General features: G+C 39.7%; 1 protein-coding gene across 1 annotated transcript in view; it reads left to right on the top strand.

Moving 5' to 3' along the window:
- Positions 1 to 24,916, top strand: part of LOC121389015 — a 210,918-nt gene that overhangs the window by 32,782 nt on the left and 153,220 nt on the right. Inside the window, exon 3 of the mRNA XM_041520607.1 lies at positions 16,389 to 16,477. Within this exon, the coding sequence (XP_041376541.1) occupies positions 16,389 to 16,477 (89 nt within the window). The remainder of the gene's footprint in view (positions 1 to 16,388; positions 16,478 to 24,916) is intronic.

Below are 24,916 nucleotides of genomic sequence, written 5' to 3'. Positions count from 1 at the left end.
CTTGATGTGAAAATAATTGAGGGGAGTTATTAATTGCTCCCCTAACTTAAATCATGGGGAGCCATTTAAAATATTACCATTTTGAATTATTGATACCATATAAATGTACATGCTAATCATATTAAGGGCAGCTAAAAATTACTCTCCTAAAACACATTTTAGGGGAGTGATAGGGGAGCGAGAGTGATAGCTCACCTGTCGAGATTTTATTATAATTTGAATAAGTTAATAAAATTGCTTTCTTTTTGGATTTTCTAAAACAATTTAATCTCCACTCTCAGTACCAGTATCTGTATGAAACGGTGTTATAAGATGGGGAGGTGAGACAGGGCTGCTAGAATGTTTTTAAAATACACTAGCCATGGGATCAGTGATTTAAAAAATTTACTAGCCATGATTAAAAATCCACTAGCCCTACTTTACTTTTAAGTTAAAACTGAAAGTTTACTAAGTAATAGTAATAATCAGATATGTCACCTAAAGAGGAAGATAAAGCTTTAAAATACTAACTTTGGGTGGTTGGGGTGGGGTCAGGATATTTATATTTACAAAACAGACTTAACTGCAACATTTGACACACAAAATTCACTAGCTGTCGGGCATGGCAATAGTAGTTATTTACTAGCCCAACATTGAATATCACTAGCCATGGGAGTGGGGCTACCATAATCTAGAAGCCCTGTGAGACTGTAGCTTTAAATTTCATCAAGAGCATACATGCATCGAACAAAGCATACATGTAGTGTGTGGTAATTAATTAACCCTTGTATAGGTTTTGACAAAACACGTACTAGGTAGCCGCATTTATCAAGTTTACATTTTCTATAAAATCCATTCACAGATACACTGATATGTTTTTATTCATTCACGGGGCGGGATGTAGCCAGTGGTAAAGTGCCCGCCTGATGCGCAGTTGGTCTAGGATCGATCCCCGTCGGTGGACCCATTTGGCTATTTCTCGTTCCAGCCAGTGCACCACAACTGGTATATCAAAGGCCATGGTATGTACTATCCTGTTTGTGGGATGGTGCACATAAAAGATCCTTTGCTACTAATGGAAAAATTTAGCGGGTTTCCTCTCTAAGACTATATGTCAAAATTACCAAATGTTTGACATCCAATAGCTGATGATTAATAAATCAGTGTGCTCTAGAGGTGTCGTTAAACAAAACAAACTTTCTTATTCATTCACACCACTGTTCTTGTACTGAATCAAGTACATGTACATGCATATGATTTTTATATTTAAATAACACACAAATGACACAAATTTAGGTGGAGTAGTTTTTGTTTAATAACATTTTCTGATGAACAAAGTACCATTCTGGATTTCTAGAGAACCCCCTGATGAATGAATGTTCAATAAAGGAAGGAAGGAAATGTTTTATTTAATGACGCAATCAACACATTTTACGGTTACTGAGTATATTGCATCAGACATATAGGCCATACAGATATTGAGAAAGGAAAACCCGCTGTTGCCACTTCATGGGCTACTCTTTTCGATAGGTTGCAAGAGATCTTTTCTATGCACCATCCCACAGAGAGGATAGCACATACCACGGCCTTTGATATATCAGTCGTGGTGCACTGGCTGGAACGAGAAATAGCCCAATGGGCCCACCGATGGGAATCGATCCCAAACCGACCATACATCAAGCGAGCATTTTACCACTGGGCTACATCTCACCACAAATGTTTAATGACACCCAAGCATACACACACATAAAATACACTGGCTATTGGGTGTCAAATAAAGGTAATATATGAGATAACCTGGTGGTAACGTGAACCAACTCTCTTCACTTACTTCAGTGCTTGCAGTCTTACATACTGATACACAATATGTAGTACCACGTCAAACATAATGGACAGTATTATTTATAGAATAGAATATTGCTACCTGTATTTTATTGTTCAAGCTTTAGTAGTTTGACTGTATAACAAGCACTATGAAATATGTTTGAGGCAAGATATATGGACCAAGTCTTTGGATACTTGTTAGCCTTTGTTTACACTTCCAACTGACAGGAGGGCCATGTGGAAAGGTATAGATCACTTCAAAGTTTACATGTAGTTAGTGGTTAGAGTTTACTTGTTTCCCTGATAGCTGTGATATATGGTGGGAATGAGGTCAGAGGGGTCATGGCATGTTTGGGGCATTTCTTCATTTCATTTCAACTTATTTTCATGCTTTAAGCACGCTCTCCTGGGCACACACCTCAGCTATCTAGGCTGTTTATCTAGGACAGTGGGTTAGTTGTTAGTTGTTTATTGGTTTGTGAGAGAGAAGAGGGTGTAGTGGCCTTACACCTACTCACTGAGCCCTTAAGAACTCGCTTTTGGTTGGAGCCTGTAGTCCGATGGCTTAACCACCAAGAGGTTGATGCATTTCTTCAATGCATGTTGAATAGGTCTTTACCATTGGAATCAATGTTTGAATATGTCTTTACCATTGGAATCAATGTTTGAGTATGTCTTTATCATTGGAATCAGTGTTTGAGTATGTCTTTACCACTGGAATTAGTGTTTGAGTATGTCTTTATCGTTGGAATTAGTGTCTGAGTATGTCTTTACCATTGGAATCAGTGTTTGAGTATGTCTTTACCATTGGAATCAGTGTTTGAATATATCTTTACCACTGGAATCAGTGTTTGAGTATGTTTTTACCATTGGAATCAGTGTTTGAGTATGTCTTAAAACTGGAATATATATAAATTGTAAATTATTTAAAAAGTGCATTGTAAATGTTTTTTTTATTGCTGTGAAAGGAATTTTTTTTTATGTTTAATTGGCATCTTTTATACTTATCTGGGCGAGACGTTGCCCAGTAGTAAAGTGCTCGCTTGATGCACGGTCAGTTTGTGATTGATCCCTGTCAGTGGGCCCATTGGGCTATTTTTCGATCCAGCCAGTACACCATCACTGGTACATCAAAGGCTGTGGTATGTCCTGTCCTGTCTATGGGATGGTGCATATAAAAGATCCCTTGCTGCTAATAAAAAAGAGTAGCCCATGAAGTGGCGACAGTGGGTTTCCTCCCTCAATATCTGTTTGGTCCTTAACCATATGTCTGACGCCATATAACCGTAAATAAAATGTGTTGAGTGCGTCGTTAAATAAAACATTTCCTTCCTTTATACTTATTTCTATACTTCATGGCTTGAACTTAATGATGACACCGATGGCAGTTGCCGTCATTCAGATATAAATTGCCAGGAGCATCATTGACGGCACTCTTGTGTCACTGGACTATTTTACCAATGGCAATTTTAAAGTTCAAACCCCGATACTTGGTCAAGAAAAATTACTCTCTTCCAGAAAGCAGCAAGAGATCTTTTATATGCATTTCCCCAAAACATTATTTCCAGGGGGCAATTTCACAAAACATCGTAAGTTTACATCTGCGACTAGCAGCTATACCAAGCATACATTTACAAGTGTTTGGCATCTACTTCATGAAACAAATTACATCTTTAAGGAAAATGGAGCATTTTAAGGATAAAAGAAAATGAAATATGTGTATTTCTAACTATATTTGTTGTACTATAGTAGTAATAAGAATTGTGGTTTAGTCGTAGATTTACTTTTACATGCAAAACTAGGCTTACGATTGGGCCCTGGCCTGTAATGGCTGTTGGATGTCAAACACATGGTCTTCAGATGAAACCTGCTACATGTTTCCATTAGCAGCGAGGCATCTTTCATATATACCTTCCCACAGACAGAACAGCACAGTCACCTGGCTCTACATGTTTCCATTAGCAACAAGGCATCTTTCATATATACCTTCCCACAGACAGAACAGCACAGTCACCTGGCTCTACATGTTTCCATTAGCAACAAGGCATCTTTCATATATACCTTCCCACAGACAGAACAGCACACTTTTAATACACCAGTCACCTGGCTCTACATGTTTCCATTAGCAGCAAGGCATCTTTCATATATACCTTCAAACAGACAGAACAGCACAGTCACCTGGCTCTACATGTTTCCATTAGCAACAAGGCATCTTTCATATATACCTTCCCACAGACAGAACAGCACAGTCACCTGGCTCTACATGTTTCCATTAGCAACAAGGCATCTTTCATATATACCTTCCCACAGACAGAACAGCACACTTTTAATACACCAGTCACCTGGCTCTACATGTTTCCATTAGCAGCAAGGCATCTTTCATATATACCTTCAAACAGACAGAACAGCACAGTCACCTGGCTCTACATGTTTCCATTAGCAGCAAGGCATCTTTCATATATACCTTACCACGGACAGAACAGCACAGTCACCTGGCTCTACATGTTTCCATTAGCAACAAGGCATCTTTCATATATACCTTCCCACAGACAGAACAGCACACTTTTGATACACCAGTCACCTGGCTCTACATGTTTCCATTAGCAGCAAGGTATCTTTCATATATACCTTCCAACAGACAGAACAGCACAGTCACCTGGCTCTACATGTTTCCATTAGCAACAAGGCATCTTTCATATATACCTTCCCACAGACAGAACAGCACACTTTTGATACACCAGTCACCTGGCTCTACATGTTTCCATTAGCAGCAAGGCATCTTTCATATATACCTTCCCACGGACAGAACAGCACAGTCACCTGGCTCTACATGTTTCCATTAGCAGCAAGGCATCTTTCATATATACCTTCCCACAGACAGAACAGCACACTTTTGATACACCAGTCACCTGGCTCTACATGTTTCCATTAGCAGCAAGGCATCTTTCATATATACCTTCCAACAGACAGAACAGCACAGTCACCTGGCTCTACATGTTTCCATTAGCAACAAGGCATCTTTCATATATACCTTCCCACAGACAGAACAGCACACTTTTGATACACCAGTCACCTGGCTCTACATGTTTCCATTAGCAGCAAGGCATCTTTCATATATACCTTCCAACAGACAGAACAGCACAGTCACCTGGCTCTACATGTTTCCATTAGCAGCAAGGCATCTTTTATATATACCTTCCCACAGACAGAACAGCACACTTTTGATACACCAGTCACCTGGCTCTACATGTTTCCATTAGCAGCAAGGCATCTTTCATATATACCTTCCCACAGACAGAACAGCACAGTCACCTGGCTCTACATGTTTCCATTAGCAGCAAGGCATCTTTCATATATACCTTCAAACAGACAGAACAGCACAGTCACCTGGCTCTACATGTTTCCATTAGCAGCAAGGCATCTTTCATATATACCTTCCCACGGACAGAACAGCACAGTCACCTGGCTCTACATGTTTCCATTAGCAACAAGGCATCTTTCATATATACCTTCCCACAGACAGAACAGCACAGTCACCTGGCTCTACATGTTTCCATTAGCAGCAAGGCATCTTTCATATATACCTTCCCACAGACAGAACAGCACAATCACCTGGCTCTACATGTTTCCATTAGCAGCAAGGCATCTTTTATATATACCTTCCCACAGACAGAACAGCACACTTTTGATACACCAGTCACCTGGCTCTACATGTTTCCATTAGCAGCAAGGCATCTTTCATATATACCTTCCCACAGACAGAACAGCACACTTTTGATACACCAGTCACCTGGCTCTACATGTTTCCATTAGCAGCAAGGCATCTTTCATATATACCTTCCCACAGACAGAACAGCACACTTTTGTTACACCAGTCACCTGGCTCTACATGTTTCCATTAGCAGCAAGGCATCTTTCATATATACCTTCAAACAGACAGAACAGCACAGTCACCTGGCTCTACATGTTTCCATTAGCAGCAAGGCATCTTTCATATATACCTTCCCACGGACAGAACAGCACAGTCACCTGGCTCTACATGTTTCCATTAGCAGCAAGGCATCTTTCATATATACCTTCCCACAGACAGAACAGCACACTTTTGATACACCAGTCACCTGGCTCTACATGTTTCCATTAGCAGCAAGGCATCTTTCATATATACCTTCCAACAGACAGAACAGCACAGTCACCTGGCTCTACATGTTTCCATTAGCAACAAGGCATCTTTCATATATACCTTCCCACAGACAGAACAGCACACTTTTGATACACCAGTCACCTGGCTCTACATGTTTCCATTAGCAGCAAGGCATCTTTCATATATACCTTCCAACAGACAGAACAGCACAGTCACCTGGCTCTACATGTTTCCATTAGCAGCAAGGCATCTTTTATATATACCTTCCCACAGACAGAACAGCACACTTTTGATACACCAGTCACCTGGCTCTACATGTTTCCATTAGCAGCAAGGCATCTTTCATATATACCTTCCCACAGACAGAACAGCACAGTCACCTGGCTCTACATGTTTCCATTAGCAGCAAGGCATCTTTCATATATACCTTCAAACAGACAGAACAGCACAGTCACCTGGCTCTACATGTTTCCATTAGCAGCAAGGCATCTTTCATATATACCTTCCCACGGACAGAACAGCACAGTCACCTGGCTCTACATGTTTCCATTAGCAACAAGGCATCTTTCATATATACCTTCCCACAGACAGAACAGCACAGTCACCTGGCTCTACATGTTTCCATTAGCAGCAAGGCATCTTTCATATATACCTTCCCACAGACAGAACAGCACAATCACCTGGCTCTACATGTTTCCATTAGCAGCAAGGCATCTTTTATATATACCTTCCCACAGACAGAACAGCACACTTTTGATACACCAGTCACCTGGCTCTACATGTTTCCATTAGCAGCAAGGCATCTTTCATATATACCTTCCCACAGACAGAACAGCACACTTTTGATACACCAGTCACCTGGCTCTACATGTTTCCATTAGCAGCAAGGCATCTTTCATATATACCTTCCCACAGACAGAACAGCACACTTTTGATACACCAGTCACCTGGCTCTACATGTTTCCATTAGCAGCAAGGCATCTTTCATATATACCTTCAAACAGACAGAACAGCACAGTCACCTGGCTCTACATGTCTCCATTAGCAGCAAGGCATCTTTCATATATACCTTCCCACGGACAGAACAGCACAGTCACCTGGCTCTACATGTTTCCATTAGCAGCAAGGCATCTTTCATATATACCTTCCCACAGACAGAACAGCACACTTTTGATACACCAGTCACCTGGCTCTACATGTTTCCATTAGCAACAAGGCATCTTTCATATATACCGTCCCACGGACAGAACAGCACAGTCACCTGGCTCTACCTGTTTCCATTAGCAACAAGGCATCTTTCATATATACCTTCCCACAGACAGAACAGCACAGTCACCTGGCTCTACATGTTTCCATTAGCAGCAAGGCATCTTTCATATATACCTTCCCACAGACAGAACAGCACACTTTTGATACACCAGTCACCTGGCTCTACATGTTTCCATTAGCAACAAGGCATCTTTCATATATACCTTCCCACGGACAGAACAGCACAGTCACCTGGCTCTACCTGTTTCCATTAGCAACAAGGCATCTTTCATATATACCTTCCCACAGACAGAACAGCACAGTCACCTGGTTCTACATGTTTCCATTAGCAGCAAGGCATCTTTTATATATACCTTCCCACAGACAGAACAGCACACTTTTGATACACCAGTCACCTGGCTCTACATGTTTCCATTAGCAGCAAGGCATCTTTCATATATACCTTCCCACAGACAGAACAGCACACTTTTGATACACCAGTCAACTGGCTCTACATGTTTCCATTAGCAGCAAGGCATCTTTCATATATACCTTCCCACGGACAGAACAGCACAGTCACCTGGCTCTACATGTTTCCATTAGCAGCAAGGCATCTTTCATATATACCTTCCCACAGACAGAACAGCACACTTTTGATACACCAGTCACCTGGCTCTACATGTTTCCATTAGCAACAAGGCATCTTTCATATATACCTTCCCATGGACAGAACAGCACAGTCACCTGGCTCTACCTGTTTCCATTAGCAACAAGGCATCTTTCATATATACCTTCCCACAGACAGAACAGCACAGTCATCTGGCTCTACATGTTTCCATTAGCAGCAAGGCATCTTTTATATATACCTTACCACAGACAGAACAGCACACTTTTGATACACCAGTCACCTGGCTCTACATGTTTCTATTAGCAGCAAGGCATCTTTCATATATACCTTCTCACAGACAGAACAGCACACTTTTGATACACCAGTCACCTGGCTCTACGTTTCCATTAGCAGCAAGGCATCTTTCATATATACCTTCCCACAGACAGAACAGCACACTTTTGATATACCAGTCACCTGGCTCTACGTGTTCCCATTAGCAGCAAGGCATCTTTCATATATACCTTCTCACAGACAGAACAGCACACTTTTGATACACCAGTCACCTGGCTCTACGTTTCCATTAGCAGCAAGGCATCTTTCATATATACCTTCCCACAGACAGAACAGCACAGTCACCTGGCTCTACATGTTTCCATTAGCAGCAAGGCATCTTTCATATATACCTTCCCACAGACAGAACAGCACACTTTTGATATACCAGTCACCTGGCTCTACGTGTTCCCATTAGCAGCAAGGCATCTTTCATATATACCTTCTCACAGACAGAACAGCACACTTTTGATACACCAGTCACCTGGCTCTACGTTTCCATTAGCAGCAAGGCATCTTTCATATATACCTTCCCACAGACAGAACAGCACACTTTTGATACACCAGTCACCTGGCTCTACGTTTCCATTAGCAGCAAGGCATCTTTCATATATACCTTCCCACAGACAGAACAGCACAGTCACCTGGCTCTACATGTTTCCATTAGCAGCAAGGCATCTTTCATATATACCTTCAAACAGACAGAACAGCACAGTCACCTGGCTCTACATGTTTCCATTAGCAGCAAGGCATCTTTCATATATACCTTCCCACGGACAGAACAGCACAGTCACCTGGCTCTACATGTTTCCATTAGCAACAAGGCATCTTTCATATATACCTTCCCACAGACAGAACAGCACAGTCACCTGGCTCTACATGTTTCCATTAGCAGCAAGGCATCTTTCATATATACCTTCCCACAGACAGAACAGCACAATCACCTGGCTCTACATGTTTCCATTAGCAGCAAGGCATCTTTTATATATACCTTCCCACAGACAGAACAGCACACTTTTGATACACCAGTCACCTGGCTCTACATGTTTCCATTAGCAGCAAGGCATCTTTCATATATACCTTCCCACAGACAGAACAGCACACTTTTGATACACCAGTCACCTGGCTCTACATGTTTCCATTAGCAGCAAGGCATCTTTCATATATACCTTCCCACAGACAGAACAGCACACTTTTGATACACCAGTCACCTGGCTCTACATGTTTCCATTAGCAGCAAGGCATCTTTCATATATACCTTCAAACAGACAGAACAGCACAGTCACCTGGCTCTACATGTCTCCATTAGCAGCAAGGCATCTTTCATATATACCTTCCCACGGACAGAACAGCACAGTCACCTGGCTCTACATGTTTCCATTAGCAGCAAGGCATCTTTCATATATACCTTCCCACAGACAGAACAGCACACTTTTGATACACCAGTCACCTGGCTCTACATGTTTCCATTAGCAACAAGGCATCTTTCATATATACCGTCCCACGGACAGAACAGCACAGTCACCTGGCTCTACCTGTTTCCATTAGCAACAAGGCATCTTTCATATATACCTTCCCACAGACAGAACAGCACAGTCACCTGGCTCTACATGTTTCCATTAGCAGCAAGGCATCTTTCATATATACCTTCCCACAGACAGAACAGCACACTTTTGATACACCAGTCACCTGGCTCTACATGTTTCCATTAGCAACAAGGCATCTTTCATATATACCTTCCCACGGACAGAACAGCACAGTCACCTGGCTCTACCTGTTTCCATTAGCAACAAGGCATCTTTCATATATACCTTCCCACAGACAGAACAGCACAGTCACCTGGTTCTACATGTTTCCATTAGCAGCAAGGCATCTTTTATATATACCTTCCCACAGACAGAACAGCACACTTTTGATACACCAGTCACCTGGCTCTACATGTTTCCATTAGCAGCAAGGCATCTTTCATATATACCTTCCCACAGACAGAACAGCACACTTTTGATACACCAGTCAACTGGCTCTACATGTTTCCATTAGCAGCAAGGCATCTTTCATATATACCTTCCCACGGACAGAACAGCACAGTCACCTGGCTCTACATGTTTCCATTAGCAGCAAGGCATCTTTCATATATACCTTCCCACAGACAGAACAGCACACTTTTGATACACCAGTCACCTGGCTCTACATGTTTCCATTAGCAACAAGGCATCTTTCATATATACCTTCCCATGGACAGAACAGCACAGTCACCTGGCTCTACCTGTTTCCATTAGCAACAAGGCATCTTTCATATATACCTTCCCACAGACAGAACAGCACAGTCATCTGGCTCTACATGTTTCCATTAGCAGCAAGGCATCTTTTATATATACCTTACCACAGACAGAACAGCACACTTTTGATACACCAGTCACCTGGCTCTACATGTTTCTATTAGCAGCAAGGCATCTTTCATATATACCTTCTCACAGACAGAACAGCACACTTTTGATACACCAGTCACCTGGCTCTACGTTTCCATTAGCAGCAAGGCATCTTTCATATATACCTTCCCACAGACAGAACAGCACACTTTTGATATACCAGTCACCTGGCTCTACGTGTTCCCATTAGCAGCAAGGCATCTTTCATATATACCTTCTCACAGACAGAACAGCACACTTTTGATACACCAGTCACCTGGCTCTACGTTTCCATTAGCAGCAAGGCATCTTTCATATATACCTTCCAACAGACAGAACAGCACAGTCACCTGGCTCTACATGTTTCCATTAGCAGCAAGGCATCTTTCATATATACCTTCCCACAGACAGAACAGCACACTTTTGATACACCAGTCACCTGGCTCCACGTTTCCATTAGCAGCAAGGCATCTTTCATATATACCTTCCCACGGACAGAACAGCACAGTCACCTGGCTCTACATGTTTCCATTAGCAGCAAGGCATCTTTCATATATACCTTCCCACAGACAGAACAGCACAGTCACCTGGCTCTACATGTTTCCATTAGCAGCAAGGCATCTTTCATATATACCTTCCCACAGACAGAACAGCACACTTTTGATATACCAGTCACCTGGCTCTACGTGTTCCCATTAGCAGCAAGGCATCTTTCATATATACCTTCTCACAGACAGAACAGCACACTTTTGATACACCAGTCACCTGGCTCTACGTTTCCATTAGCAGCAAGGCATCTTTCATATATACCTTCCCACAGACAGAACAGCACACTTTTGATACACCAGTCACCTGGCTCTACGTTTCCATTAGCAGCAAGGCATCTTTCATATATACCTTCCCACAGACAGAACAGCACAGTCACCTGGCTCTACATGTTTCCATTAGCAGCAAGGCATCTTTCATATATACCTTCCCACAGACAGAACAGCACAGTCACCTGGCTCTACATGTTTCCATTAGCAGCAAGGCATCTTTCATATATACCTTCTCACAGACAGAACAGCACACTTTTGATACACCAGTCACCTGGCTCTACGTTTCCATTAGCAGCAAGGCATCTTTCATATATACCTTCCCACAGACAGAACAGCACACTTTTGATATACCAATCAACTGGCACTAGTTGGGATATGAGAAAACCCTCAATAATCACAGAATGGGTCCACCGAGGTGCTTCGATCCTACATGGAAACATGTAGAGTCAGGTGAGTGCTCTACTGACTGAGCTAGATCCTGCCCCCTTAATATGCATTGACTGACAGCAGTTGGGCAAGAAAACGTTTGTTTTGTTTAATGACACACCACTGGAGCACATTTGATTAATCAATCATCAGCTATTGGATGTGAAACACTTGGTAATTCTGACACTTAGCCATGAAAGGAAACCTGCTACATTTTTCCTAATGAAGCAAGGGATCTTTTTTTAATGCATTTTCACACAGACAGGAAAGCACATACCACAGACATTGACCGGTTGTGGTGCACTGGTTGGAATGGGAAAAAAACTCAATAAAAGTGGTTCGATCGTGCGATGCAAGCACCTCAGGCGAGCACTCAATTGACTGAGCTCAATCCTGCCCCTGCATTTTACATGTAAATGTATTTGTCAGTCATGCAATGTAGCATGTGTTCCTCCTTGCAAACTAATTATCAAGCTCTGTTTTTCAAATGAAAACATCAGATGTTAACTAGTTAACACATGTGCGCCATTCACTGCAAATACATGTATGCTATAAGAGAGAGATCGAGAGAGAGAGAAAAAAAAAAAAATGTATTTCACAGATTTTAGATTTGCTTTTTGAAATTGAGCATATTATTGTAGGATTTTATACTTACATGTTTCAGCATATGGGTGAAAATGTCAGTTAATATTAATGTTCTTATAGAGAAAACTGACAAACTATATACTGGTATTGTAAATTAAAGTAGTATTAGCAGCATGTTTAAATTACTTATATATATATATATATAGATAAGTATTTCAAATATTGAATTACATATCTGCTGGTTTCTGAGTAGTTCTGTGACAAATTATGCCATATTCACATCACCATAATGCAATTTTAATACTGCTTATAAGGAATATTTATTTAATGTTTAATTGGTGTCTTTCATACTTATTTGGGCGAGACGTAGCCCAGTGGTAAAGCGATCGCTTGATGTACAATCGGTTTGGGATCGATCCCCGTCGGTGGGCTATTTCTCATTCCAGCCAGTGCACCATGACTGGTATATCAAAGGCTGTGGTATGTACTACCCTGTCTGTGGGATGATATATATAAAAGATCCCTTGCTACTAATCAAAAAGAGTAGCCCGTGAAGTAGCAACAGCAGGTTTCTTCTCTCAATATCTGTGTGGTCCTTAACCACATGTCTGACACCATGTCTGGCATATCAAAGGCCATGGTATGTACTATCCTGTCTGTGCGATGGTGCATATAAAAGATCCCATGCTACTGATGAAAAAATGTAGCAGGTTTCCTCTCTATGACTGTCAAAAATGTAGCGGGTTTCCTCTCTATGACTGTCAAAAATGTAGCGGGTTTCTTCTCTATGACTGTCAAAAATGTAGCGGGTTTCCTCTCTATGACTGTCAAAAATGTAGCGGGTTTCCTCTCTATGACTGTCAAAAATGTAGCGGGTTTCCTCTCTATGACTGTCAAAAATGTAGCGGGTTTCCTCTCTATGACTGTCAAAAATGACCATATGTTCGACATCCAATAGCCGATGATTAATAAATCAATGTGCTCTAGTGTTGTCGTTAAAAAAAAAACTTCTAATTTGATGATCTATGGTATTATTAAGAACAATATCCCCAGGCCTGGCTGGAGATTTTTCTTGTAATTAATGGGAGATAATTGTGAACAATAAAGCCTCTTCTTTGATCTTCACTTGGAGTATTTGCCTGACAGGTATTTCTTACATTTTCAATCAAAGATGCGTATAAATAGAAAAGCTATTTGAAAGGGCTCAAACATCATCTAGCTTTGCCCATGGCCACCCTGTAACTGCTGCACAGCTATACCGGCCTCGGTGGTGCAGTGGTTAAGCCATCAGACTACAGGCTGGTAGGTACAGAATTCGCAGCCCAGTACCGGCTCCAACCCAGAGCGAGTTCTTAAGGGCTCAGTGGGTAGGTGTAATGCCACTACACCCTCTTCTCTCTCACTAACCACTAACCAACTAACAACTAACCCTCTGTCCTGGACAGACAGCCCAGATGGCTGAGGTGTGTGCCCAGGACAACCAGCTTGAACCTTAACTGGATATAAGCACGAAAATAACTGATGTGAAATTTAGATTACAACTCAGCTTTTTGTGTTACATACAAAAAAGGTTATGAATTTGGTAGATTATTAATTAATTTAACATAAGTGCACATAAGCTTAAGAATAAGAGTTCTTTGGACTCTGCCTTGTGCAGAAATATGATGTTTAATATGTGAATGGTTTTGTGGTTTCATGAAGTATGAGACTAAATTATCACTATGTTTGATATTGGCCCTTGACACTACACTAAGCTGGGTACTGGGATTGTCAGGGTTGAGACATATAGCCAGCCCAATGATAAAGCACTCGGCTGATGAAAATATTTCTCTAGCCTGCTGAACCAAACCAACTAAAATTTACTAGTCTGCCAGAATTTCTGCTAGAACAATATACATGTATTATGTTTTAACAATATTATAATATATACTGTCTCCACAAATGATATATTATAAGGACACTTACTTAAACCTTGACTGACAAATCAATAAAAAAAATTCACATTTACGAAAGTCAAGTGACATCCCGAAGTCATCTGTTGTCAATGTGGTACACGTATATTGTGTCATTCGTCATCATTCTGAACCATTTGTTTGAATGGTTAAGCTTTCTGGCAAGGCTGATCTAGGATCGATTCCTATTGGTGGGCCCATTAGGCTATTTCTCGTTCAGTCAAGTGCTCCATAACTGGTGTATCAAAGGTCGTGGTATGTACTATCCTGTCTGTGGGATGGTGCATATAAAAGATATCTTGCTGCTAATCGAAAAGAGTAGCCCATGAAGTGGCAACAGTGGGTTTCCTCTCTCAATATCTGTGTGGTCCTTAACCATATGTCTGACGCCATATATGCGTTGTTAAATAATACATTTCTTTCTTTCTTTGGAATTGGCATTTACCGGCCTCGGTGGCATCGTGGTTAGGCCATTGGTCTACAGGCTGGTAGGTACTGGGTTCGGATCCCAGTCGAGGCATGGGATTTTTAATCCAGATACCGATTCCAAACTCTGAGTAAGTGCTCCGCAAGGCTCAATGGGAACGTGTAAACCACTTGCACCGACCAGTGATCCATAACTGGTTCAACAAAGGCCATGGTTTGTGCTATCCTGCCTGTGGGAAGTGCAAATAAAATATCCCTTGCTGCCTGTCATAAAAGAGTAGCATATGTGGCGACAGCGGGTTTCCTCTAAAAAAAACAGTGTTAGAATGACCATATATATTTAACGTCCAATAGCTGATGATAAGATAAAAAATCAATGTGCTCTAGTGGTGTCGTTAAATAAAACAAACTACTTTATCAATTCCAGTATTTTGTTTATGACAGTAACTATTATTTGTAGCTTGTTAAATGAAGGCGATTCTAGACCGACTGCGCATCAAGCGAGCGCTTTACCACTGGGCTACGTCTCACCCTCGTACATATTCATAGAGCAATCTTTAGAACTGGTGAAAATAGCTCAATGGGCTCACCGACAGGGATCGATCCTAGACCGACTGCGCATCAAGCGAGCGCTTTACCACTGGGCTACGTCTCACCCTCGTACATATTCATAGAGCAATCTTTAGAACTGGTGAAAATAGCTCAATGGGCTCACCGACAGGGATCGATCCTAGACCGACTGAACACATTCTGCATCCCACAACTCTTGTATTGCAAAGTGTTGACATCGCAAGTCTTGAGCCACATTGGCATCAGTTTAGTATGGAGGTGGGATGTAGCTCAGTCGGTTGAGTGTTCGCTTGAGGTGCCTGCATTGCAGGATTGAACCACCTTGGTGGACCCATTCAACTGATTTGTTTTTCTTTTCATTCCAACCAGTACACCACAACTGGACAAAGCCCGTGGTATGTGCTTTCCTGTCTGTGGGAAAGTGCATATAAAAGATCCCTTGCTGCATTAGGATAAAATGTAGCGGGATTCCCCTGATGACTATGAAAATAATAATATATTTGATGTTCAGTAGTTGATGATTAATTAATCAATGTGCTCTAGTGGTGTCGTTAAACAAAACAATCATCAGATTAGTATGAGATAATTGTTTACCAGGTAGTTTTATTATCTGTGAATGTGTAAACACAATATTCTGCATTGCACTCCTTCGTGTCTCTGGTATCGGCCTCGGTGGCGTCGTGGCAGGCCATCGGTCTACAGGCTGGTAGGTACTGGGTTCAGATCCCAGTCGAGGCATGGGATTTTTAATCCAGATACCGACTCCAAACCCTGAGTGAGTGCTCCGCAAGGCTCAATGGGTAGGTGTAAACCACTTGCACCGACCAGTGATCCATAACTGGTTCAACAAAGGCCATGGTTTGTGCTATCCTGCCTGTGGGAAGTGCAAATAAAAGATCCCTTGCTGCTAATTGGAAGAGTAGCCCATGTAGTGGCGACAGTGGGTTTCCTCTCAAAATCTGTGTGGTCCTTAACCATATGTCTGATGCCATATAACCGTAAATAAAATGTGTTGAGTGTGTCGTTAAATAAAACATTTCTTTCTTTCATGTCTCTGTTTTTGTTTTTCAGGAAGAAGCTGGTGGCAACGCTGGGCTCTGTGGAAATATTTTACCTCCAACATTATATTCTACTGGAGAATTTTTAACAGTGCATTTTAGGTGAGTCCTAACACAAATCATACACAGTGTATAAATGTTTATCATCCACATAGTTCAAAATATTCAGGGAAATATAACCAGTATGACACATATGTGTCATAATGATTTCACGTGCACATCATTTTGGGAAGCAACGTCATAACTTAATGCAGCTTCTCCAGTCTTAGCTCTGTGTTATCGCTTACCAAAATCTTGTCATTTTGACGTCCCTTTATAGTTACGTTGGAAACATTTTGATATGGTCTTTGTTATTCATAAAAAAAAAAAATTGTGGATAATAAAGAAATTATTACACTCACGTATGAATCGTACTGATTTTACGAAACTCTATATCCCCACTGTCGGCTGTAATTGGGTGCCAGAAATTGGAACCAGATAATTTTCTTCTGAACTGAGCTTGAATAGAGTTCACAGAGATATTGTCGCTACTACCTCGGCTTTAGATTCACTAATTTGGACTTTTTGGACCACTAGAGCACATTGATTTATTAATCATCGACTATTGGATGTCAAACATTTGGTAATTCTGACCTGTAGTCTTAGAAAGGAAACCCACTATATTTTTTCATTAGTAGCAAGCGATCGTTTATATGCACCATCCCACAGACAGGATAGTACATACCACGCCCTTTGATATACCAGTTTAGTGCAATTGGGTATACTTATTTTGGGAACAACATTTATTGTGTTGGCTTTGGTGCAATCTAAAGCTGTGACTGCAAGTAGGTACACTATGTACATAACATTATGCTCTTTTGTCAAAACAAAGTCGTACTGCAACCAGGATATTTCACAGGCTGTTATGAAATCTATGCTTGCTATATTTTCAAATCATTTCTGCAGGACCTCAACAAAGTCAGAAGGAAGATATGGTTGATCTTTTTCCAGTACATATGTACATATAGCTATCATCAGTGTTGTTATATTACCGTATATCTTCGCCTATAAGTCTAATTTTTTTCACCCAAAAATTATTTTATAACTTGGGGGGGGGTCGACTTTTTTTTTTATATAACCTTCTGTTTTTTTGGCATTATAACGGTTTTGGTTATTTGAAAAGGCGTGCGATCTCACTCACATGCCAAGACAACAGTCCACTTAGTTAAAATAACAGTCATCACTAATAGCAAAAATGTAAACAATACTAACTACCTGTTGCCTGAGTTTATTTTGAAATCTGGTCACTGGCATTAATGGTTTTTCAAACAATGTTTTGTCGGTGATTAACTTCATGAATATTACTGAGCTTTCCCTTAAAATAGACTGATCTCTGCAGTTCACTAGAGCAATAGGGACACACATCATTTGGTACAAAAACCAATGTACTTTCCAGAGTTATCCTCCTTACATGTATTAATATGGCGGCAAAACATGTGATTAACCGATGATACATGTACTTTCAGTTTTATCGTAGTGATCTGTTGTCAGTGTTTATAAATAAAGTTGTTGTCTTTGCACAAAACCATGCTGTACAGTGCCATACAGTAACAGTCAAACAGCTTTCACTCTCTACTAAGGGAATATTTCGTTTTGATGCTATGTAGTTTGATTGGAATATTATTGCGACGTACAAAACGTGAAAAACGAAGTTTGTAAAATAATTTTCTTTTGTTCAGATATTGTACATTATTGTTCTCATGTGCTGAAAATAAGAAATACTTCAATATTTATACATTGTTTTTCATGGGTCGACTTATAAACGGGTCAATAAAAAAAGAAGTTTTCAGGGCTTGAAATTAGGGACTTGACTTATAGCCGAGATCGACTTACAGGCGAAGATATATTGTAGGTAAAATATGGTATGTTTCATATATAGACATAAATAATATCTGTCTGTCAGATTTATTACAAGATATTAATTCCGGTACTTTGTTTGACTGAGACATAACTTGTCGGTGGGTTAAGTTTGAATTGACTGTCGGCAGTGCAGTTATTAGGTGAAATACGGTATGTTTCATATGTAGACATAAATAATATATGTCTGTCAGATTTATTACAAGATATTAATTCTGGTAATTTGATGGACTGAGACACAGCTTGTCAGTGGGTTAAGCTTGAATTGGCAATTTACAGAGGGAGAGAGCACAATTAGATCATAATGCAAAACAGACTCGTGTCTTTCACAGCTCCTATGGTACACTGGAAGAGTTAATATTAATATATGGCAGTGTGTGCCTGTGTTTGGCAGCTGGAGGTTAGAGCATTTTAGTGCAAAGCAATTATACTTAACTTCTATCATTACCCGAAACCATAATCATTATTTAGCAATTTCAGAACAGGGCTTTGTCTTAATGGTATAGCGCCTATCTTAGGTAGAAGACAACACTGGATCGATGTCCTTTAGTGGACCCATTATTGGTTTTCCCATTCTAGCTAGTCCTCCAAAACTAGTATATGATTCAAAGATGGTGGTGGTATGTGCTGTCATGATTATATAAAAATATATATGTAATAGACTTTTTTTGTTTGCTTTTCACCACATGGCACAAAACATGAAGCTGGGTCTGGTGAGTCTGGTGCTGTCAAAATATAAAGCATGTTCTTTGAAAAGTCTGTTGCCAGATCTGTAGTTCAAACACCCCACCCATCCCCCCCCCATCCACCCCCCACCCCCCAACCACCCCCACCCCCTGCCTTGTGCCCTGCTTCTTACATCTGTGTGATAATTGGCTTAAATTGAAATTGAAAAATACTTTTGATACCTGTATATTAAAGTCTTATTGGTAAAGGAGCTGGAGTAGATTTAATAACTGATGATTTGAAAGGAAAGCAGTACATATATATGTTAAATAAATCCCCATCACATTTTTTAAATGCAAGTAGTATCTAATTATTAAGTATATAACATAGTAATGGTAATAGAAAATAAGAAAAGAAATCTTCTACCACCACATAATGTACTATTTATTGACATAAAATAATATTTTTAATTCATCTTCTTATCCCCCCAAAACCTGAGAATTCTCCCCCACCAAAAAACTCAAATAATTAAAATTTAAAACAAACCCCCAAAAACCCCACTCAAAACCCAAACAATAAATAAAATAAGAAACTAACAAAAAAAAAAGACAAAATCAATTGATACTAGTATTTTCAAAATATTTGATATTGAGTTATGCCACTTGTGGAAATAATTAAAATTTGGAATACCAAAAAATCTGCCATTATAATCCCACTGTAATCATTGGCAGCGTTTCTGTTCTCTATTATTCAGTTCAATGTGGGTTTTTTTAAATAATACAAGTATTTAATTTTATTTTCACTTTTTTTTCTATGCAATCGGAAATTGTGCACTGAATATGCTTTGTGATAAGGAAATATTCCATGATTAAAGTCACTAGCCCTAGTTTCCAAAGTACACAGCTTTTCGGTTCGGCACAAAATAAATACCTTCACAATAGAAATTTTACGTTCAATATATTAATCAACTCGCAAGGCACAGTTTTTGTATGTACATTTTATTGTTGACTGGCTGAATAACCTGTGCTTAGAGATTAAAAAATAAAAAGTCATGAAATATTAGTGAGAGAAAAAAAAGTATGTGTATTAGCATAACTGGAATGTGTATTGAGTATTACTTCTTAGTATTAGTTTTTCTTTTTTTATACTTAGATATTTAGTTCGTGAAAAAAAGGAGAAGTTTTTGTTACCTCCCTAAAATATTTTTTGGACAGTTTTGTTGCTAATCAATCAATAACTACATGTATATTAGGCCACTGGTTTTTCCTCATCCCACCAGTGTCCCACAACTGGTACATTAATGTTGTGGTATGTACTGTCCTGTCAGTGAAAAAGTGTATATAACACATCCCTTACTGGTTTATCGGTAAGGTTAAAAAGTTTGTTTTTGTTTAACAACACCACTAGAGCACATTGATTTATTAATCATCAGCTATTGGATGTCAAACATTTGATCTCAAACCAACCACACATCAAGTGAGCACTTTATCACTAGGCTACATTCCGCCAGGTTTATCTGTAGGAGTATAATATAGCATACCAAATGTTGTGGTACTAGTGGGGTTTTGGGTTTTTTTTTTTTTTTTTTCTTTTTCTTTCTATTGAACAAATGTTAAAGTAACCATATGTTAGAGATGTCATATTAAATAAATATTACTTTCCTTTCCTTTCATTTTCTATTTGAAAATATTTGTCATATATTCAATATTTATGTTTTCTGCTTTCTTGGGTGTTTGGTTTCCTATTCCCATTATATATTTTCTTTTAAATAAAAAAATGCTGACACACTCCCTGGTAAAAGTTTGGTACAGGAAAAAACAAATTTGTTTTAAGGATAGCCTAAGCAACTCTTTAGTAAAATTTGACATGTTTGAAGAAGAGAAATGCCTCCAGTAACTGTGGTTAATAAGGCATTAATGCTTCATGTTGTTATCAGCCCGGTTTTAGACTGGGCAATTAATGGCGGGAAGCTGTGTCTTGGCGTCTGCTTCTTGTCAGTGGACTGTCAGGAGGAGAGAGTTTACTCAGCTCACAAACTAACTGGGGTCTGAGAAGAAGAAAAAAAGATTAAAATGGGGAGTGGGGCACTCATCAAAGTTCATGGGGGATCAGATTTCCTTTGAAATAGGAACTTTTAGATTGTCTTTCAATAGTTCTTTTGGCAAAAGCCTTCAAAAGAGTCTTGTTAATGACCTATTTAGACATGACAGTACACCCTAGTTGGTGTACTTTGATGGAGGTTTCCAGGACAATACAAATGTTCATTTTAGGAATATCAACAAAACACTTTTATAAATCTTGTTACCACCCCTATTTTATTGCAAGGAGAGCAAGGTATTTTGAAGACTTGTAAAAGCATTGAATTTTTTTAAAAACCCTAAACTTTCAAAATAGAAGGAAATGTTTTATTTAAAGACATGTTCAACACATTTTATTTACGGTTATATGGCATCAGACATATGGTTAAGGACCACACAGATTTTGAGAGAAGAAACCCGCTGTCGCCACTTCATGGGCTATTCTTTTCAATTAGCAGCAAGGGATCTTTTATATGTACCATCCCACAGACAGGATAGTACATATCATGACCTTTGTTACACCAGTTGTGGAGCACTGGCTGGAACGAGAAATAGCCCAGTGAGTCCACCGACGGTGATCGATCCTAGACCGACTGTGCATCAAACGAACGCTTTACCACTAGGCTGCATCCCGCCCCTTCAAAATAGAGTAACAGAAATATGTATTCCTATTACATGTATTTCCACCTTAAAGTAACATTACAATTAGCTCATTATTTGTGAGTTGCTCATTATTTGTGAGTTGCTCATTAATTGTGAGTTGCTCATTATTTGTGAGTTGCTCATTATTTGTTCATTATTTGTGAGTTGCTCATTATTTGTGAATTGTTATTAACAAATTATTTCAACTAAATGATAAAAAATTAAAATCCACACACGGCAACTAATTGGGGTGAATTCGTGTTTCCTGTGATATCCTTTTGGAAAACAGTACTCTACCACATTTCTTCAAAATACTTCAAGATAGAAATTTGTTGTGACAAGCTTAAATTTCTTCCACTTTACTTTGTTTTGTCTTTACCTTACAGCAAGTGGAGAGGTGAATAACTGCAAGTTTTCCAAACCTGAGAATGCATTTTCTCATTCTTTTAAGCTATAAATAAGTTTGGCATTTGCATTAGTCTGATTGAAACAAAGCACTTGTAGTAAGCAATTAAACATGTACGTAGCAGACTCAGAAACTCGTAGCAGACTCAGAAACTCGAAGAAAAATGTGTTAATTCTGTTAAAAGGTTTGTTACAAATGAAAAAAATGCATTAATGGGTACATGTGTGTTCAGTTTAGCAGATATTAAAAGAACCAAAGATTCTGTAGATTTTACCGAGCTTGAAAAAAAATAAAATGTAATTGACGAAAATGTTTTACAATCTGAAGTGCCTTCATATACTGAAGATTATCTTTTGGTATTTTATGATAACAAAACAACAAATGCTAAGTGTCGAAAAACAATAACACCATTTAAGCAAGGTAAAACATTTACTATTGTTTTGATGACCAATAGTTAGTTGTCTAGCATAAAGTAAATGAATTTAAGAGAAAAGAAAATACTGGCATCGTATAGGTTATTCTTTTTGTAATAACAAAGGGTCTTTTAAATGTACTTTCCCACAGATATCATAGTACAGTTCATATATCACAGCCTGTGGTACACCAGTCCGAGTCACCAGTTGTAATACAGGCACTTCTGTTAAGGAGTTTGGTACACCAGTCCGAGTCACCAGTTGTAATACAGGCACTTCTGTTAAGGAGTTTGGTACACCAGTCCGAGTCACCAGTTGTAATACAGGCACTTCTGTTAAGGAGTTTGGTACACCAGTCCGAGTCACCAGTTGTAATACAGACACTTCTGTTAAGGAGTTTGGTACACCAGTCCGAGTCACCAGTTGTAATACAGACACTTCTGTTAAGGAGTTTGGTACACCAGTCCGAGTCACCAGTTGTAATACAGACACTTCTGTTAAGGAGTTTGGTACCTAGTAGCTAAAGGTAGGGGATGGGAAGGAAGGAAATGGTTTATTTAATGACACATTTTATTTATGGTTATATGGCATCAGACATATGGTTATAAACCACACAGATACTGAGAGAGGAAACATGCTGTTGTCACTTCATGGGTTATTCTTTTCGATTAGCAGCAAGGGATCTTTTATATGCACCATCCCACAGACAGAATAGTATATACCACAGCTTTTGTTATACCAATTGTGGAGTAGTGGCCGGAACAAGAAATAGCCCAATGGTGCCACAGATGGGGATCGATCCTAGACTGACTGCACATCAAACGAATGCTTTACCACTGGGCTATGTCCCACTGCTCCTATTAGTGAATTAATCCATTCTATCATTGTTGGGTTTTCCCCTTCCCAATCCTTTCCCCTTCCCAATCCTTTCCCAACAACTTTCCACTGCTAGTAGCCCAGTGGTAAGGCCCTCGCTTGATGTGCAGTTGGTCTAGGATCGATCCCCATGTGGCACCATTGGGCTATTTCTTGTTCCAGCCAGTGCACCATGACTGATACATCAAATGCTGTGGTATCCTGTCTTTGATAAAGTACATATGAAAAAATCCCTGGCTACTGATTTGAAGTGTTTTTGATCATCCTGGTGTTTTTAATAACACAAACTGCATTTGCCATATTTTTAAAAACGCACGTGCGTCTGAGAGGTAATAGCTATGGAGTTGAGATTTAGTCTATTTTTAGAGGGTATATCACCATTTCAAAATTACAGACTCGTGTTTCACTCAATTTTAACTTTGTCCAAATGTGTTGCAGGTTTGTAGATTATCTAAACTTAGTGTTAATTTTCATGGGTTGAAACTAGGGTGTGTCCCTTTAATATAAGAATCGATACATGGTCAAAGTATGAATCAATACACAAACAAGGTAGGTATCATCAGCAGTACTGGCCTCAGTGGTGTCGTGGTTAGGCCATCGGTCTACAGGCTGGTTGGTACTGGGTTCGGATCCCAGTCGAGGCATATGGGATTTTTAATCCAGATACCAACTCCAAACCTTGAGTGAGTGCTCCGCAAAGCTCAATGGACCAGTGATCCATAACTGGTTCAACAAAGGCCATGGTTTGCGCTATCCTGCCTGTGGGAAGCACAAATAAAAGATCCCTTGCTGCTAATCGGAAAGAGTAGCCCATGTAGTGGTGACAGCGCGTTTTCCTCTCAAACCCTGTGTGGTCATTAACCATATGTCTGATGCCATATAACCGTAAATAAAATGTGTTGAGTGCGTTGTTAAATAAAACATTTCTTTCTTTCTTTCTTTTTTTCGTCAGCAGTAGTATTGTGATGCATTGATGCATCGGTGTATTGTAACACACGTATTTGGGACATTCTTAAACATTCCTTTCCTTTTCTTTCATTCACTGTTGAGAGAATGGCCCACACCACGTAGTACATGTGCTAACAAAGTTTAAGCTTCTTGAGGTCTGAACTTGAGCCGTATAAGCACTGGTACCTTAATAGCCCTACACTTAAAATGTACAATGGAATAAAACATATTATGCCAATAAGGCTGGTACATGCATGCATAAAATTCTATTAGTGGCGACCTTATCCAATGTAGGCAAACAGTGACTGTGCTTGGGTGAGAAGCTATCAAAGATTTCGGATGAATTATGCATGCTGATTTTTCATTTCAAAGGGACGCAATAATGATGTGCACTTTGTGGCCTTAGAGCACCATAATCCATCAAACTTTTGTCTGAGGAGAATGATCTCTTGTGTGACTATTCAGTTTTTATTGAATTACGGGCAACAGGGTTAGAAGGGCAGCCCTGTTGTGAGTGGGTATAAAACCGGATTCAGGTTGTTACATTTACACACCATCGCACACATGTGTGTTGGTTAAATTCACATAACAGGGTCGAAGCCACATTCATGAAAAG

Source organism: Gigantopelta aegis, chromosome 14 (assembly GCF_016097555.1).
Source record: "Gigantopelta aegis isolate Gae_Host chromosome 14, Gae_host_genome, whole genome shotgun sequence".
NCBI lineage: Eukaryota > Metazoa > Mollusca > Gastropoda > Neomphalida > Peltospiridae > Gigantopelta > Gigantopelta aegis.
Note: the sequence above shows the minus strand (reverse complement) of the source record. Positions and strands in the feature narration are given on the sequence as shown.